This window comes from Lissotriton helveticus, chromosome 2_1 (genome assembly GCF_964261635.1).
Source record: "Lissotriton helveticus chromosome 2_1, aLisHel1.1, whole genome shotgun sequence".
In the NCBI taxonomy this organism is placed as follows: Eukaryota; Metazoa; Chordata; class Amphibia; order Caudata; family Salamandridae; genus Lissotriton; species Lissotriton helveticus.
The window spans coordinates 263730973-263751358 of NC_136059.1; the positions used below are offsets into that span (position 1 = coordinate 263730973).

The 20386-nt window shown below is 42.2% G+C and overlaps 1 protein-coding gene across 1 annotated transcript in view; it reads right to left on the bottom strand.

The window, feature by feature from the left end:
• The window catches only part of MYO5B (myosin VB), a 1014515-nt gene that overhangs the window by 126785 nt on the left and 867344 nt on the right, over positions 1–20386 (bottom strand). The window contains exon 22 of the mRNA XM_078674793.1: positions 17922–18158. Coding sequence (XP_078530919.1) covers positions 17922–18158 — 237 coding nt within the window. The remainder of the gene's footprint in view (positions 1–17921; positions 18159–20386) is intronic.

Below are 20386 nucleotides of genomic sequence, written 5' to 3' on the forward strand. Positions count from 1 at the left end.
GTTCAGAATCAATAGATCGTGTCACCTCTATCAAAATGGAAATGGGTATGAGCATACTTGGACCCAAAACAAATAAATAAAGACAACCCAAGAAAAACACGAATGCAACCAGACAATACATGCGTGGATTTAAATGGAGGTCATGGCAACTAAAATTAAATGTAATTACTTTAATTTTAATAAATGTATTACATTAATTATCTTCATGGTTTATCCACGAAATATAGTAACTATATACATTTCAATCCTATATATTTAAATTTTAAATGAGAGTAAACAAGTTAGAAAATATAAAAAATGTGAGAAATATTTAAAGGTTAGAATTAGGTTGATAGATACCATTAAAGCTAAATTAATAAAATATATTTCAAAGGCTTGTGTAGGGTAGGGTTAGGAAATGAAAATAACTTGTGTTCTTTTTAAAAGTAATTCATGTTTAATGAAATGTAATGGTAGGGTTAAGCAATGAAAAAAATTAAATCAAAACTAAATAATCAAATAAGAAAATAGTAGACTTACAAACAAAGTGGTTCTCAGGAGTGGGAGAGTCCAATCGATTTATATAATTTACATATTGAAATTTGAAGTAAAGTTAGTAAGATAAAATAAAAATGTAAACAAAGTTTATTGCTAAGATTAGGTTAATAAACTAAATTAAAAATAAATTAAATATTTTAAAAGACAAGGGTTTACTTATTCAAAAAACACATACACATTAATTATATTAAATGGTTAAAGTGCTAACATAATTTAATTATAAATTAATTGAATATGTTTAAAGGATAAGATTGTGTTATTTAATCAAACTAAATTATGCATAAAGGATATCGTTACGGTATAAATTGACATTTAGTACAAAATAATTTGATACACTAAAACGGTAAGCTATGGGTATTAAAATAATTTCATTATAAATCAATTTAATTTATAGTGTACATAGTATGTAATATGTTTAGGCTATTAAATACATTAATTATAAAATACTTAAATATGTTTAACTGTTAGGGTTAGGTAATCACATCAATTACAAATGAATTAAATAATTTAAAAATCAAGCAGTAAAAAGAATGAGGTAAAATAACAATTATTACAAAAATACTGACAAGCAAAATATAATTAAATACATTTGATGTAAATATATGGTAACAGTAGGGTCAGTGTACTGGTGGTTGATGCAGTGTTAAAATTAGTGAAAAAAAATGGCTTCAACAATGAAGTGATAGTGGATGTAATGTCTGAGATGTAGTGGCACATGATGTGGTAGAGGTCAATTTAGTAACTTACAACCAAAAAACATACTGAGACAATTAAAGTAATACCAGAATGTAGCAATACCTCTGTGAGCTTTGTGTACTCATGATGTCTGGTTGATTCATAGGACCTTGATTCTTCATACAGTTTTAGTCAGCAGTGACAATAGTGCTCATAGTGAAGGGTGCGCTAGCAGGTGAGCGTGCTCATGGTGAACATCGTGGTTGGCAATATTCTCTAATAATGTGACAGAGTCTGTAAGCTGCTGTTATGGTCTTTAGTTTGGGAGGTAGTGTAGGGATCTCCATCTCTGGAAGCGTGTGCTGAGGCGGTCCAGCTCCGCGACCTTTTTTTACCAGCTCTAGGACCTTGCAATTGGTTTTAGGGTCATCAAGGCTTGAAAGGTATTTTCCATTTTCTAGGACAAACAGACTGTATCAGGGTCACCGAGTCAGTGACATTGCTTTTGATTGTTTAGGTCTGGGATCCTATGTTAGGATCTCCAGGTCTCAGGTACTATTTTCGTAGACACCCTGGGATCTGGGACCTTTTGCTACTGTTTCAAAATTCAGAAACCTGTGTTAGGGCCATAAGGTCTGCGGGTGGTGTTAGACCTTCGTGTTTCAAAGCATCGGGACCTGTTATACCATCTTGTAGTCTGACTGTGTGTCTACCAGCTCTGGGTTTGGAAGCCTGTGTTAATATCTTCATGCCTAAGAAAAAAGTCTTCCCTTTTGTTTTTAGTTTGTTGTTTATGGTCCATAAGGCAAATGTTACTTGAAGATGTGAATTTGCCCAGCACACATTTGTAAATCAGTGGGGGGTCTTTGTCACTCTTTTGGAGTGTATCCTGTTTATTTTTTTGCCCACTTTGTATTTGGAAGGAGTTGGTTAGCTGCAATGTAGAAAACAGTGAAATGTCTTCACGATACTGCAGTGTGCTAGACTGTTCCTCCTGTACACACTGTGTGGTGTCAGCCACGATTGGTGACACTCAAGTGGAAAAAGTCAGAGTCATGGTTCAAGGAAAAAACAATGTTATCCAAACTGGAGCCGCCTTCCTCACTGGTCGGATATCCGGTGCACTAGGGCTGTACTAGGCACGGTGTTGCATCATGTTTACCATGAGAGCGTATAACACAACTTAGATGCTCCCAGGAGCTGCACAAACATAGCTATGGAGCAGCACAGTGCTGGGTGCTATACAGAAGGGCAGTGTGGAGGGTCTTTGTTGCAAAGTGCATGGACAGCAAGGCAATGAGGAAGAAGGGTGGCTTAGAGAATGTCTGGGGGTCTTCTTCTTCTGCTGTCCTCCTGTGTCCAACTGCAGCCGCAGTTGCTCCACTGATGGAAAGATCTCTAAGAGCCTCATGGTGCTCCCACCTCAATGTGTGCATTTGAAGGCTTAGCCACCTAGTACATACAGGGTTGAAGGTAGGCCCTTTCTAGAGATAGTACTTGACTTCACCAGCCGGGTAAGGAGAGATATGCGGCTGAATTTACGTCATTTTACGTGGGTATAAAATGGGTGACCGGGAGGATCACGTTCCAGTCACACATTTAGGATGACCACTGACCATGTAAAGGAGTAAACTTTTAATTAAATGTATACAGATTTATATTATTTGGTGACCTTAAAAATCTGGCATGAGTGTGGTCCACTTTGAAGCAAACAATGTAAAGTAAGAGTCAAAGCCGGATCATATACAAGGCACACGAGACCCAAAGACATGTGGGTGCATCACGTGTAGCCTTCACAAGCAACTAGCCTGAAATAACTGGCGTTTGAATAGGGTAAGGGATTCAGAAGTTCGAAGGGCTAAGGAGAGAATGTTCTATCACCCGGCTCGTTACTTGTACCAGTGTGCCACCCATGGAAGCATATTTAATTTGGGTATATCACCAGCCAGCTGTATGTGAACAATCTCAAGGACCTACTAGGGAAGTGAGAGTACAGCTTCCTTTCCCCGTGAAGAGGATTACCCTGATCAAGCATGTTAAATGTCATCAATGGTGTCCGAAAGCTGATGCACTTGGCAATGACTAGCCATCAGGAGTGTAATGTATGCCCCGCCCCCAGCCATGCGGCACAAGGGACCCTACGGGCCCCATTCAGCCCATGGCCAATGAGTATCTGTGAAATATGGGAGTCTCAGGGACTCCTCATTATTTTCTGCAGGGGGGCCACCATCATTATGCGCTATGCCACTGAAAGCCAATGCGTTCTTCCTTGCGTCTGGCTAAAGTGATCACAGAGATTTAGCCTGAAAAATGATGCTCAAAAAATCCATTAGTGACAAATAGCTCTAGCGGTTGTTGCTTTATTTTACTCTTGACACCCAGGGCTGCATACGTGAACGGGGGCAAAGTAAGTGACCACAAGATTTGGTGAACTGATGAAACTAGACTACCATATTTACATATAAACATCAAGCGAGACCCCCACGTTTGCACCTGTTGATATAGGCTGGAATCACCTGGAGGCATTGATTATAAGCATCTCATTGGTTCCTAGAGAGAGCTGGCAGACCACACCGCTTGACACCAACTCATGCTGAGGGTGAACCAACTCTCACTCATCCAGCCTTGGATCTCTTCCTCCTCCAAGGTACACAGGGTCTTGGTATCAGAGGCAGGATGCTATGGTACAGCAGCATAGTTTAAAAAGATTTGGTCCAGTTGAGTACCACTTCTGGTAGCCACGGGTGGGGGTTGTACAAACATCATACACAGCACCTAAAAGAACCTCAATGTGCAAAATGGTGATGCAGTTTGCTAATTACGCATAATAATTAAACAGATGTGACTTCATCCAGGAAGTGCTTACTCTAACCAATAGCTGCTCTTCAGTTGTCAAAAAGAAAAGAACAGATGTCCATAGGCATCTATGGAGAGTAACAGCATTATTATACCGATAAAAAAATCGAAATGTTCTAATAACGATATTGAGGTATTCTGAGATGTTCTGGTGACCAGGATTTCTTAGGTCATGTGCAAGAATTGGAAGCCCTCGTAGGCGTAAGTATACCGATGTGTAGGTGAAATTATTCCATTCAACCCAGCATAGGAGACTGATTTGAAGACAGAAGAGAAGTGGGGAGGCAGGCTCAGTATGAAGGGGAGAGGATGTGGCTTAAAGGCTAGGGCGGTCGACCTCGAAGCTGGGGAACCCGATTCGAGTCTTGCCAGGGACGCTCAACATCCTGTGATTCTGGGCAAATCACTTTATCGCCCCGTGCCTCACAAAAAGACAACAAATAAAATGAATGTCTCCATCTGTAACCCAACTGGTGCTCATGTAAAGCACTCAGATACCTTCCGGCCTTGTTGGCGCTATATATAACTCCCCCCAAAAAATTCTACTGACAGGAAGAAAAATCCAATCTCTTGTGTGCGCCTAGATGGAGTCGCTGTCTCAGGCAAAGTTCAAGGCAGCCACAGAATTCTATTCACTCCTAGCAGTGATGGTGTCTAACAAGGCTAATGTCTTACGACTGATACCAGTAGAGCGCCCTAAAACATGCCAAATGTAATTACATTAAAAGTAAGAAACTAGTAAACAACACAAGGGCTGCCATATGCCTGGCAGATGGGCACAGAGCGAGCACGCCGAAGCAGTGCAATGAGAAATGTGTCAGAAAGTGATTGAGCGGCAACTCGAACCTGGAAGGAATGTGGAAGAGGCGCCCCACACTCTCCGCTTTGTAAATTTGTGCACCGCTGTGAGTTTGCAACATTTGTGCCCTTTTGAGAGTAAACGATGGTACATGTTAGGCCCTATGTTACACCAGTTTCAGGTGCAGTGCTCAGTTTCCTGGGTATTCGGGGTCGGGTCAGTGCTGTGGCACTTGCATATGGTGATGCCAGGCATGGCATGGTGTTTGCAAGGGGTTCTGAGGACAGGAAAGCACATGCTGCAGCGAGCAGCGGGGTAGATGCCTAGGGAACAGCAGAAGCCACATGGAACAACAAAAGTGTGACATTGATAGTGACAATGTGCTGGCACTTCACACTTTGAGGTTCATGCAAGGAAAGCACATTAAGGGTGGGAAAGGGACAATTCAGGATTCAGAACTGGGCATAAGCTGTAAGTGCTCACAAGGGTTGTGAAACGTCAGAGTTCATTTGAAAGTAGGAGGAAGTAAACATAGGAATTGAAAAGGAGGGAGACACTGCGGAAATAATTGATGAATATACACGTGTTCTCAATCCCTGGAAGGCAGTAGTGTTGGACAGACATACGCTTCTACAGACAGCAGAGCTGCCTGGCGAACCTGTGAATGATTTTGTAGTTGCACTGCAAACACTAACAGTCACTTGAATTTATTGCCATTTGAACAATAACATTATGAAATGAAATGAAATGAAATGAAATGATTCGTACTTGTAAAGCACAGTTATACTCATGAGTGTCTTGGCGCTGTATTCATACCGCTGTGGAACCCTTCCTGGCTTTTCCCTGTGAAATGTCCACTCCTGGGCACCCCCAAGGTGAAGCCAGGCATCCCAGCGCTGTTGGGGCCGTTGTGGAGATTAAGCTAGCTATTGCCCAGAGTCGCAGCGTGGGACTCATGGTTAGAATAGGCACCGAGGCGAGAATTATCAGGTCCGAGGAAATTGAGCCCGAGACCCGCCGAGGCGGGAATTGAACCCTGGTCCCGAGCCAGATCTCGGCATCAGGGTCTGCCGCTCTAACCATTGAGCCACACTTCTCTAGGGACCAACTAACTGAAAAGACTAACAGTAAGAACATTTAAGAGAGGATATTATTAAACAAGGATCCAGAGTTAGAAACTGCTTTAAGCATAGTGAGGGAGAATCAGGACTCTGAAATATATATCTGAGAGAAATCAAACCAAACATGAACTTATAAAGCACAGCTAATCACCCGTGAGGGTATCCAGGCACTGAAATAGCTTCATTGGAAGGAATGTCCGAGGGAAAGAGATACAAAATACATGTACAAGGGGGATGAAAAGTAAATGCAAAGTTAAGCAACTTCAAAAGGAGAGGGTGGTATGGAGGAGAGCAACGAAAGTGTGCATTTCTTTTGTTGAAGTGCAACACATTTCAAGAATATCAAACCGTGTCTAGCTTGGAAGCAGGTGTGTTTCAAGTGTAAAAAGAAAGGGCACTTTCTATGAATATTTAGGGCAATCATCGGTACTAAGACAGGTGTGAGCAACATTATGAAAAAAGCAAGAGAAATGCTGTTTGGAGGAAGAAGACAATTATATTTAGATGATTTCTAAAGAAAATGATACTAATATCAGTGTTGTAGATGTGGCAACGGTGGAGGTAAATGAGAGGAAACCACCATGCTGCGGTGTGTTCATGAATGACCAGATGTTGGGATCTTGGTAGAGGCAGGATCTCCATTTACCTTGAGAGATGATAAGAAATTCTGAAGCTTCGGTCAAGCCAAACTAGAACAGTCTCGGATTAAGATATTTGCGTTCTAGGGAAAAAGATTTGAGGTGATCAGGAAATAATTAGGAGCATCTGAAGTTCGAGGATAATGTAGATATAAGTACAGTTGATATGGTTGTGGATACTTCTAATCTATTTGGATAAAAAGAACAAGGGAAATTGAACATGATCTTAGATCCCAATCAAGTTCCTCTGAGGTCTAGTATAATGGAGATAGGTCAGATGGTTGAGAAAAAAGGAGACAAGGACAGGTGGGTAGAGAAGTATTCTGAAGTTTTCAGTGATGCCCTAGGGAGGCTCAGGACTTTAAAACGCAAAATAATTTTTAAAAATAATGCTATACAGCTGTGAACAAGGGGCGGAAGGTGCATTTAACATGAGGCAGGACTTCAAGAGGGAGCTACAGAACTTATGTGCACTGGGGATCGATAAAAAGGCCAAAAGGTCTGAATGGATAGGCTTGTGGGTTTGGCATGCAAGTCTGGAAAGTCATTAAGATTTGTGTAAACTTGCACAGCCTAAATCACAATATATGAGTGGACTGTCAACTCCTCCTCAACATTAACAAAATGTTGTGCATGTTGAACGGTGCAGAGGTGTCTATGTCCCTAGACATGACCTTGGCCTATTGCCAGATAGAGCTGTCTTCCATCACTTGCAACACCAAAGGTTGTGTATCGGTATAAATACATGCAATTTGATTAGCTTCTGTGTCCTCCATGTTCCAAAGGGTGATCAGTATGCTGTTTGGAGGTGTAGAAGGAGTAGCATGCTTCCAGGATGATATCCTGATATATGGGCAGGATGAAATGCAACATGACAAGATGGTGGGAGAAGTAATTGAAAGTGTAAAAAAAAAAGTCAACACTGAGGAAGGATAAGTGCAGGATGGAGTGGACTACTTGGGTCGTCTTGTGTCGAAAGTAAGTGTCAAACCGAAACTTAAAATATATAGAATAATTGAAGAAGCTCTTTTCTGAAGTGATAGAGATCCGCTAAGGAAGCTTTTGTGACTTGTTAAATATTCTATCAAACTCGTGCCACACTTTGTCAGTTACATGGCAGTGTTACTTAAATTGTTGAAGAAGAACAAAAAGTATGTGTGGCTTGAAAACTGTGAATCTACGTTTAGTCAGGTTAGTAATGATATAGTCATAGCTCAACCACTCAAGCCTTTTGATACTAAGGATATACGCATCATTACGATGTACAGAAGCAAGCACGGGTTGGTGGTGGTGTTATTGCAGAAAAGAATTAGGAAATATGAACCATTGCATCAAGAGCCTAACAGGAAGCCAAAGCGAAGTATTCCGTGAAGGAAAAGGAGGCTTTTAAATTCTGGAGGGTCAACATTTTAAGACATTTGTGTGGGTTCCTGCATTAATTTTACATACTGAATCCATTAAATTAACTAGTTGAGATTCCAGGGTGGAGGTAGGACTCTTCCATGTACTGCTATGTGGCAGCATCACCGCCAGTAATTCGAATACTGCTGGAGTATGTGCAAAGGATAAAAAAAATGTTGCTGCAGATTTCTGGTCTAGGTTATCTGTGGTCGATGATTTGGCTGAACATGAGTGTGCTGATGAAGTGGAGATGGAATATGTGGTGATCCAGGTTAGATAAGTGATGAATGGGGTGTTTCATGAGGAGTAGAAAACATTTCGGAGGAATTTGTGGTGTTGGAACACATGAAAGAGCATATCCTTAAGGGGTGGCCCCCTATGAAAAAGCTGCAAGGGAAGTTAATTCACTTTGGACATGTTGCAGAAAAATAAAGTGTGATGATGGGACAGGGAGCCATGTGGGCTTGTTAGTAGAACCAGAGAAGTTTCAAGACAGGGTGTTGAAACTTGTCCATGAAGCTCAGGGGCCATTTCATGATTCCGTTCTTTGAGCTGCACCAGTGCAGAAGTGGGCTGCACATTTTTTTCTTGTCTTCTGCACATACATTGACTCTAAAAATCTCTATTAGTGCATGGGCTGCAGAAAGCAGAGCTTGGAAAAACAGGACTCTAAGTGGTCTTCACGTTTCCTAGCTCTGCTGACAGCAGCACATGCAATAACTCAGAGATTTTTCGAGCTCGTGTATGTGCTATAGAGGAAAAAATGAAACACGCAGACCCCTTGCGCGTTGGTGCAGCGCAAAGAATGGGCTCATGATGAGGCCCCATATTGGCATTTGGTGTATGCAATGCAGGTGAAGGTACTTCTGGAGGTCAGGTGTGGACAAAGCAGCACAACAGTCAGTCAGAAATAGCAATGCGTTTGTTTTGTATGATAAAGCGTGTGTGACAACCTCATCGTCTCTTGTCCTAGTGGTTACGGAGATATTGCCTTCGAGTAAAGTAGCCTTGGACATATTGGGTCCATTTGGGTTTTGGGGAGTCACCTAACATAGGTCAAATGCATAGAGAATATAAACACCAAAACAGTTATGGAGTTTATGCAAGAGATTATTGTCAGAGGAGGATATCCTTGTGGATAGTTACAGACAACAGAAGCCAACTGGCTTTGACAGAAATAAAGGGTTTCCTTGTGCCTGCAGGTATCTCTACCACCCAAAGGTTTAATTGAATGAGGTAATCATGTTGTTAAGGATCAATTGCAGTTGCAGGATTGGAAGGGAATGTCCCCATTCACTTAGTTATAAGGAAAGGTGGGCATGAGAACTGCAGTACACAGGAGAGGGAGGCTTAGTAACAAAGGGTCAAGGAGAAAGAAAGTGAATTTGGGAGACTAGGTAAGAATCAAGAAAACTGTTCATGTCCAGAATGGTCTTTTGCAGTGCATGCACATCCAGGCCCAACTTTATTAATGCTTTGCGGTGGCTTTCTGTTACTTTTGTGATCCTGGGATTTACTATCCAATGCAAATCAGGATTGGCTTTGGATAGAGTTGCAAAGTAATGCACAGATGCTGCTTTGCGTTACTTTGCATCAAGGGATGTTCCATGAGTGTTGTATGGGCATTCCCATTTAACTACCCATGGCTTTTGATGCAAATCCCTAGATAATAAACATTGTTAGAGATGGATTTGTACCAAAATCTTACGCCTCCTCGAAGCAGGAGAAATATTGTCATTTCTTCTTGTTTTTCATATTCTGCAGGCATACTGCATTGTGCAGCACACATACAAAGCAGCAAACGTGTGAAAGGATAGTTTTTGTACTGGAAGTTCAAAAATAATTCCTTATAGAACGTACACAGCTTTGCACTATGGTGTGTTGGTGCATGGTAGTCTAAAGTGCGCCAGAGCAGGGACAGAGAAAAAGAACACCATATGTTAGGAGATATGAAGCTGTTCTGCTCTCTCCCTTTCACACAATACAGTACATGAATTGTAGTTGATGCGCTGCGTTGCATGACTTTTACATAAATCTGGACCCCAGCCCTTCGCCTCTCTGTAGAGCTCACACAGTAATGGCTGCATATGTGTCAGTTGTAATTGTGGGAAAGTGAGAGATATGCAGATGGAAGATTTCAGAAAGAAGTCAGGGTAAAAAGGGAGTAAGTTTCCAACGGGGGAGATTGCAGAAGAACGTTGTATGAAGGGGATACCGGGAAAGTCTGAGACACTCCGAAAGGCCACTACTCCTTTTATGAAACTTCGTAGTGTTTAATTAAGAGTCTCATATTTTCAGAATTTAATTGTTTTCAATTCTAATCATTCACACCAAAATCATTATTGTTATTCATTTATCTGACACAGCTAACAAGTATTGGCAAATCCAATAGTTATGGCTTGTTTTAGGTGTTTGTTAGTTGCTCTGTAACATGTCTGGATCCAGTAGCAGAAAAGTCACAGGAAGACACACAAATGCTAGTCAGAAAGGATGTTATGTGCTGCATAGGCTTTAGTTTACATATTTTAGGCCATGCCCTTATTTACATAGGCCACGCCTCTTTGACAGGATTTGACTAGTTACACTTCTTTGGCCACGCCCCTTTCAGAGACCCCTCCTCCCTTTTTCTTTCTACTTAAAGCTTTCCTGCGATCTCCGGCGGGTGGGTGCCGGCAGCACAGAAGAGGGAGAAGACCCTCCTGAAGAAAGAGGAGTAGGACGGGGTCTGTCAAGGTCTAGACTCGTCCCGGTTGATTTCAAGGACTATGATATCATTTATTAACCTTTTCCCTCTTAGATGTGCTTAGATCTATGATTTCGTAGTATGCTGTAATTGCATTTTTTGAGAATGTTTATTTTTAAGGAAGGGGTATATTTGGGGTCTCAGTGATGTATTATGTGTTATGTTGTGTATTCCAATCTTGGGTGTTGTTTTATACTGAACATTCTGGAGTGGGACAGTCACTGCTGCAGGTGGAGTGCTGGCGGTTGTGTTACATACTTAATAAACTGCTGCTGGTCTTACAACATGTGTACTGCAGGTGGAGTTTCTAGTAGTGTGTTAGTCCCTATTCTGAGAAGCACACATTTGGGATGAGCATTGTTGTTCTGGATGATGTGCACAAAGTTTTATCCAGTGAAAACTGAGAGGGTAACCCTCCCCACCCATAGCGTGCAGTTTGAGATTAGTTTATAATCCTGAATTGGGCGCAAATTGGAACCTAACCGCATCCTTGGAAGGCTTTGGAAAGCAAAAAAAAGTGACTTACCTTACAAACAACAGTTCTTGAACGTTACTTCACATGACTAGAAAATCATGGTATTTACTATATTTCTAAATCTGTGGTAGACAATTGAAGGCTGAGTGTTTAGGGTACAGACTGTGATAAAAGATTGATTCCTCGTGTTCTCTTCCTTTTCAGATTCACACCTGGCATCGAGCCGCGTGGAATGCGTGGGAGGCAAGACAGTGAGTCTTCTACAGAAGGCCCTGTGAGGATTCAAATCAAAACTAACGAAGGACAAGGGATTTGTTTCCAAAGCTTCGCCCACACAGTACGCGTAAATTGCTGACGCCGCCCAATGCTGCAACCAAATTAAATGTCTCCTGGGCGGACAGGTGATAATTAACGTTGTTATTGCAAGGTTTGCTTACATTTCTCTCTTTCACTAACTCAAACACACCTACAGAATGCCAAAACCAAAATGAAATATTGCTTGGAAAATAAAATATGAAAAGGAATCACATTTAAATCCCGTTGTGCTTACTTTGAAACTCTTGGGATGAGGTGTTTTATTAGATTCCAAAATAGCTTTGATATTGTGATTAAAAAATCCTGCAACTAAAAGTACTTATTTTATCATCACACAGTAGTACGACGTTAAAAGAAAGAAACAGCGATATGTGAATTTTCCACTACACAAACTGCGGTTTAGGACATCAAATCTAAAGGTTCTGGAACAAGTTAAATACTTCGAGAAACATTAGCTTTTGCATCGACAAAAGATTATAACGTCCGGATCATAGCATCCACGTTTTTATTTGTGCCATTTCCATGTTTCACGTCCTTATGTGTGACATTTCAATGCCTTATCTGTGACACTTTGAGTGACACTCTATACTGAATAAAACAAAGCAGGCATGTTCATGTAATGAGATAAGTATTGGAAATTATCCGGTTTGTTGAGTGTACTGGTGTAGAAACTGTCTTAAAACAGTTTCAGTATGCAAAGAAGTGATGGATGGAATGCTTGAATGATTATCTGCCGCTGGTAATTAATCGGCGCCACATTATTATTTTGCACACCAAGCCATCTCAGTTTGGACCTAGCTATATGCAAATCAGTCTTGACCCAGCTCCACTGGGAACAGTTCAGCCTGAACTTCCAGGCCAGGTCCTGCCTGAACCACAACACAAGCAACCTGGGACAGGTTTTGCCCTTATTAGGGCTCATCAGTTGGGTACAGCTTCATTCCAGTGACACAGTGTTTAATGTAAAGTTTCTGGTGAAACATTAGCTTGTTTCTGGTCCAGGGAAGGCATGGCTTGGCAGTTCGGGCTGGACTGTTCCCATGAGGCACAGGGTCAGACTGATTTGCATATGGCCATGTCAGAACTGAGGTGGCAGAGTGGGCTAAAGAACGGTGATGGATTAAAACCAGATCTGTTGACTGAATGTGAGTGTTTGATTGGTTCAGATGCCCCGTCCATCACCACCCCCTTTTGTACTGCTTTGTTCGCCATAAGTTGGCAGGGTATGCTCAGACGTGAGTCCCTTGCTCACTTTGCAACTGGATTCAAGCAAGCCGGGCTGAAGATGGCTGCAATGCCAGAAACTGGTCCTAGGAAGTTTGTTTCGGGTCCAGGGAGGACCTGGCTTGGCAGTTCGGGCTGAACTGTTCCCATGAGGCACAGTCAGAATGATTTGCATATGGCCATGTCTGAACTGGGGTGGCAGAGTGGGCTAAAGAACGGTGATAGATTAAACCCAGATCTGTTGACTGAATGTGAGTGTTTGATTGGTTCAGATGCCCCATCCATCACCACCCCCTTTTGTACCACTTTGTTCACCATAAGTTGGCAGAGTATGCTCAGACGTGAGTCCCTTGCTCACTTTGCCACTGGATTCAAGCAAGCCTGGCTGAATACGGCTGTAATGCCAGAAACCGGTCCTGGGAAGCTTGATTCCGGTCCAGGGAGGGCATGGCTTGGCAGTTCGGGCTGGACTGTTCCCATGAGGCACAGGGTCAGACTGATTTGCATATGGTCATGTCTGAACTGGGGTGGCAGAGTGGGCTAAAGAACGGTGATGGATTAAACCCAGATCTGTTGACTGGGTGTGAGTGTTTGATTGGTTCAGATGCCCCGTCCACCACCACCCCCTATTGTACCGCTTTGTAAGCCACATGAAGGCACCAGAACACTATGTGACAGTGTCAGCCGATGCACCGAGAGTGCCATGTATCAGTCTTGAGTAGTGCTGGTAGCTGCCGGGTAAAATTGGTGCTGCTGCTGACAGTGGATGCTGCTGGTACTGGCAGTAGGGATGTACTATACAATAGCCTAGTAGGGGGCAGATGACAATAGTAACTTCAATGGATGAATCCATCCTTCTGTCCATCAGTAGTTCACTACCTGAGATCATGGGCACTAACACCAGCTTCCTTTTCTTCTCACAGGACCATTAAAAAATCCCAGGGATCGAACTGAGCCCTGCTATGCATGTGGGGGATAGCCTTAGCTCTAACCGAACCGATCATTGCCACCAAAGAGGGTCCAATCCATCTATTGAGCAGGTATGAACATACCTGGTCAAATGAGGCTTAGAACATTAACCAGCCTGACACAGGAAGCATATGGGCAATGTCCTAACCATGGCATCTACCACCTCTCCAACAGAGAGCCCAAAGCAACAGCAGTACTCTCTGTTAGTCCCATAAAGCTAGGTATACAACGGAGCGATGGTCAGATCTGCACAATAAGATTGAATAAGAATTGTAACAATCTCAGGTGCTTGCGGTCATGAGAGGAAAACTCCCACAGATGATAGTCTATCCCGGGATATGTGAAACTTGGCAGGCTCCTGAGTTTAAAGTAGGATGGTGAATAGGAAATTCCTTCATTTGTGGAAGAAGTCCTGCATCCTGGAATCCATTGGTGAAGCCCCATCCACAATATTGTCCTTACGGCACCACAGATTCCACAAGCAGATTCTCATCCAGTTTTTGGGAAATGGAGATTTTCCAATCTGCTTAAAAGTGCAGATGGTGCTAATGGCTTCTCTAAAAGTTATATTTTAAGGTGGGCACACATTAGGCCACAGATAAAGTGCTGGGGTCACTTTGGTCATATCTATCTATCTATCTATCTATCTATCTATCTATCTATCTATCTATCTATCTATCTATCTATCTCTCTATCTCTCTATCTGTCTGTCTGTCTGTCTGTCTGTCTGTCTATCTATCTATCTTCTTAAAATGTTTACATCCGACTCTATGTGTGTATACATTTAAAACTATATGTATGTTTATATAAATGTAGATTAGATTTAAACAAGTTAGACAAACATGTGTGTTTATGTGTGTGTGTAAACACACACTGCAAGTTACCACAGAACTTAATTTGTCCTTTCACAGCAAAGCTTTGTTGTTTGCTTAAAATATTTAAATCTGACTTTGTATGTATATTTCTTTATATGTATATAGATATATACACACATACATAGATTTAAATATTTAAGCCCACAAGACTGCTTTGCAGTGAAAAGAATTTTGAAAAATGAATGTGTTACAGGGTGCAGAGTCTGTTTGTGTTTCTGTGTCGCCTCCTGGCACATCCATCAGCAGCGGTGGTGGGCTCAAGGCTGAGGGGGGAAGGGAGTGCAAGACCAGTAGAGCTGGGAGATGGGCCCTATCTAGCCCTCTTTTAGAGACGCCAGTGGATGATGCAGTACTTATTTCTGAAACCGCGAATAGTCTGGAAAGTCTGGACTCCATATGTCCAGTTTATGTGTCAAAATATAAGGTGATGTCTTTCTGTCCCATGGAATTAAAACAAAGTCTGTATGGATCAGTGTGAAAGGGTAGAGGTTTCAACTATTTTCACCTATTTGTGATCATGTTTGATGTCACATTGATCTGACTCCCCTGATAGGACTTATTAAAGACTGAAACTACCTCATGTTAATGATGGATTCTGTGGTTTCTTAAAAATTCATGGGGGGCATTGATATTCCATTTATCGTGAAAAGTATAAAATGAAAAGGTATTTTTATGTGATTTATGGAGCAGAAGTATGGGGATGTGCCAAGATTGAGACCAGCAATTGCTAGAGAATAAATTGCTTCACGTTTGGGGATTCCCATTACTTTATAAAAATACATTTGTTATAAGGCAGTTGAGTTGTCTTTTCTTCAGTTTCTTGAGGACAGGATCAAGTGTCCCTCGTCCCATATCATGGTTGTATGTGTGCGTTAACTCTCATGCTTAACTTACTGGAATAGTCCTGTCTTATGTTCTTTAATCGAACAACCCTCATCTTAGTTTGCGGTATAACCTTCTGGCTATGATTGTTGGTCACTTGGGTTGGTCAGCATTCTCCCAATGACCATAAAACAAGGAGTGCATTTTCTGCACTGTTGTTTGCTTTTTGTGCACTTTTATGCCTGCTGAGAGGAAATAATATTTCTCGGGCCCAGAATGGTGCCGCTCTACCTGGGTCACTGAAAATTTAAATCTGCTTTTGACAATTGACATTAAAGTCACAGTTAGTAGAATAACTGTTTCGAATGACACATGCTATGCATTTGTTGGGCTCTTATATTCATGCTTAATTCGTTTGTTCTATTTGTTATTCTTCTGCATGAATTGCTGCCTTCAATGATGTGAATGTGTTCCTCTTGAGTATCTACTTTAGTAAGTGGTATTTTATCAGATACTATGTAGCTGATACTCTAGTTTCATGAGTTTTTGGATCAATATAAACTATAGATGATACTATTTATTTTTGGGGAGCAATGGGGCCCCTGTATCTGCCTATTAGGAAAGAAGACGGTTCCATGGTGACAAAGCTGATGAGCAAGGTGAATAGATCATTATATCCATACTTATAACTAGTGAGTGCTAAATACGTAGTTTGTCTTTTGCCCTGATACAGCAAGCACATCTCGCAAAATGTGTTCATAGATTTTATAATGAAGCTTGGTGGATTTAGGACTGAAGAGAACAAATAAGTGTAGTACAATTTAAAAATGGAAGATTTTGAAACTTATTTCATGGAGTGCCTCCACAACAACACACATTTCTGAATGCATTTTTGCTTTTTTAGAGGCATTCGACAGAGGGCAAAAGCACGCTCCCAGACTAAACCCACTTTTTGTGTGTTCTAGAAAAATATTTATGATATGATCATGTTGAGAAAATAATAAGCCATACATGTCAAGTGTTTTATTCTTGAATTTGTACTTTCACTTAGGAAGTTAATAAAATTGAATGAGAATTACCTAGAGCCCACAAACTTTTGAATGCTAATCTTACCATGAGCTTTCAAAGGTCCACATTAGGAGTGGTCTGGAGTATTTGCCAGTATTACTCCAAATCCAGAGTTACCTCTAATTTGGAATGTTCTGCCCTTTATGAGTTGGATCTTGAGGGTTCACTAAGAAATATGGTATTACTGAGAGAGTCCTGAAAACTGCACCCAATATTGCAGGTAATTCCCAATTTGCTCCCATGTTTTTCTCCCAGAGATTTTGCCTTCTTTATGCAGCAAATCAGTAGACGTTGTAACAGGAAATTCACCCCATTGGAACTAGAGGCCAACTCCAGATGTGAGCCAAAGTGTAATAGACCCCATTGTGTGCTTAGGTATCCCTAATCCCAGGCACCAAAAACGAATCCAGGGACTATCCCACAAGCCTGTCATTCGCTGACACCAGCACTAGCTCTCACATAGGAGCATCCCCTGTACCCTCTTAAGAAGTCCTAGTGGCAGACCCATGACGGCTTAATCCAATTCAAAGCAAACACAAGGAGATGATGGACGGAGCGCTGAAACTTTTCAGACACTCACCCCCAGTCACAGATCTAGGTTGAATCCATCATCATTCTTTAGCTCACTTTGCTACCCAAGTTCAGACATGGCCATATGCAAATCAGTCTTGACCCTGTGCCTCATAGGTTCAGTCCAGACCAAACTGTCAAGCCATGTCTTCCCTGGACTGGAAACAAGCATCCTGGGACCAGTTTCGGGCTAACAGCCCTCATCAGCCAGGCTAGATTGAATCTAGTGGCAAAGTGAGCAAGGGACCCACGTCTAGGCATACCCTGCCAACTTAGGGCAAACAAAGCAAACACAAGGAGATGATAAAGGGAGTGCTCAAACTTTTCAGACACTCACCCCAGTCACAGATCTGGGTTGAATCCATCATCATTCTTTAGCTCACTTTGCCACCCCAGTTCAGACACAGCTATGTGCAAATCAGTCTTGACCCTGTGCCTCATGGGAATAGTCCAGCCCGAATTGCCAAGCCATGTCTTCCCAATTCCCTGTCCAATTGATCATATTATACTGATAACCCATTAAATATTCCCTGATTTCTCTGTTCAGACCTAGCATCTGAAACTCCACACCCCTGGCCATCCACACACAACCTCTAGAGTCCAACCACTGACAGCTATCAGACAGATAGATTCCAGACTCCTAATAACATCACACAACCATTCACTCCAGACCCTCTATCCTCCTTAGTTCTCTCTCACAATTCATACCCCTCACCGCAAACTACAGATCCCAAACATCCACCTTTATTTTTATAACTCACAGTTCGATGATTTTGTACTAAAGCTTAAAGCTTTTAACCTGTTCTAGGCATGGCTCTAAAATTTGAAAGTACCTTTTGTAGAAGTCCTTTTTCTGTCGTGTACGTGTCTTCTAAGATCTTCCGCTCGCTCTGCGCTTTCGCGAGCTCGGCGCGGAGCTGCTCGGTCTCCTCCTGCAGGCTCGCCAGCTGGTTTTCGCCCTCCTGGTTCTGCTGTTGCCGCTTCAGCTCCTTCTGCAGCTTCTCCAGCTCTTGGGAGTAGGAGGTGGTGACAGAGGACAACTGCTCGTTCAGGCTCTTATACTCCTTGTTCTGCAAAGATGGAACCAAAATACAAAGGTTCAGCAGATAAGAGAACAGGGATGCAATAGTAGGAAAGATGTAGGATAAAAAATAAACACTTAAAATGAGAAATACATGTAATGGGTTATTTACTTATTAAGAGTTTGAAGGTTGTAAAAAGGTGAGATCTTCCACGGGTCAAAGTACAGGACAGCTCTAAGCAGTAAATTACATGCAGCAAGTGAAAGAATCGGAAGTAGGTTTTCTTACTAATAAATCAACACCTACCACAGTAGGGAAAACGTTAACAGAATCCGAACCGTTTAGAAAACCTTTAGATGTTAAATGTGCATTTAAGCATTTATGATTCTCCGCCCCCTCTTTGTCTCAGAGCGGTGCCCAAGGATGGGCCATGACAGTGAGAGCCCTGCCAGGTTTTCATCCTTCCTAGAAGAGAGATGTCTGCATGGCATAGGACTGCATGGGTTTCATTTACATAGTCAGTGGTTATCCTGAAATTTTTTCAAGGATCCGGACCTCACGTTCCAGGGTTGACCCCCTAATCTAGAATACACAGCGTGAAAGGTTAGTAGGTTCCCTGCCAACATGACACAACAGGCATTAGAGAAACTAGGTTTACTATCAGGCAAACCTGGGTCTATGGAATAAATGTTTGCTTCGGTTTTAGGCAAAACAGCAAAGAGAAGCTGCTGGATTTGTACCGGAAGGAATGGCGGAGGGCTTGTATTTTTGCTGCAGTATCCTTCGAGTCGGGATAAAGACCTGCTATGTGGGGGTCATTATTTTACCCCAAGCATGCCACCTCTGTAGACTGGTTCTCTACATCTGAAGGAGGTGACTTCCACACTGCTGTCCCCCCACTGCCCAGGAGGCCCCCTTTCCTCTCTGTTGCTCTCTCCCCAAGCCTAGGAGAGGTTAGCATCTGAGCTGGAGCACTGGGAGACTTTCCCTTTTTGCACTTTAGTTTACAACTCATAAGCATCACTCTTACTCCAGCTAGTCACAGTCAGACAAATGGCCTTTATGCATGAATTTTGCTGCATATTTATAATGATCGATTGAACGTCAACTCAAGAGACAAAACCTGGCTACCCGGGTCTGGATTCGACGTTTACTCTTTTGTCTAACTGCTGGTGATGGACTAGTGATCACTACCATACAGACGTCCAAATCATCTATTTGCTGATGATGGAGCCACGATTGGTCCCCTAGAAAGGTCCCATACATCAATGTGCTGATGATGCTGCCACAATGGATATCCTACAGAAGTCACACACCATCTAATTGCTGATCATGGAGCCTGTCGTAGATGTCTCACAAATCTATGTGCTTATGATGGAGCCTGTCATGGATGCCTCACAAATCTATATACTGATGATGGTGCCACGATGAGTCTCCTAGAAGGGTCCCGAACATCTATTTGTTGATTATGGTGCCACAATAGATACCCAACAGGAGTCACACATACATCTATGTGCCGATGATGGGGCCAGGATTGTTATCCTAAATGAGTCACACACACATCTGTGTGGCAAGGACCTGCCTGTCGTGGTTATCCTGAAATGGTCTGATATATCTATGTGATGATCAGGCTGTTATGGATACTCTAGAAGGGTCACGTATATCTGTGTACCAATGATGGGGCCTTCAGAGATGAGGGAGCAATGATTAGTACCTGCAGGAATCATACTTACACCTATGTGACAGTGATTGGGCTTTCACGGGTACGCTAAAAGGGTCCTGCACATCTATTTGCAGACGATAAAGCCTTTGTTGTTATGCCACATGACTGACACACGTTCTGCTGATGATGGACAAATGATGGCTACCGTATCATCTTTCCTACACGTCCATGTGCTGATGATGCGCTATAATTGGCACCCCTGAAATCTGTCACTTGGTCCCTTGATTGTTCTGAAGTCTCATTTGTCAAGGTTGCAGGTGTGATCTCATGTGGTTCTTCAGGACTCTGTGTGTGTCAGTCGGAACCATGAGTGACTAGCGAGGGACTCAGCTGTTAGCATCACGCTCCTGAGGGGGCACTGACTCCCTTAGCTGAGTATCTAAGTTCTGTACTAATCCCATGGAAATAAATATGTCTACCTATATATCTGTCTACCTTCAGTGATGTCACCTGAATCCTCTAATCTTCAACTGTCCCACTGGCAATGAGATTTAAATTTCCGATTTAAATGCAAATAAGAGGCACAATGGACTATAATGCACAATGAGGAGAG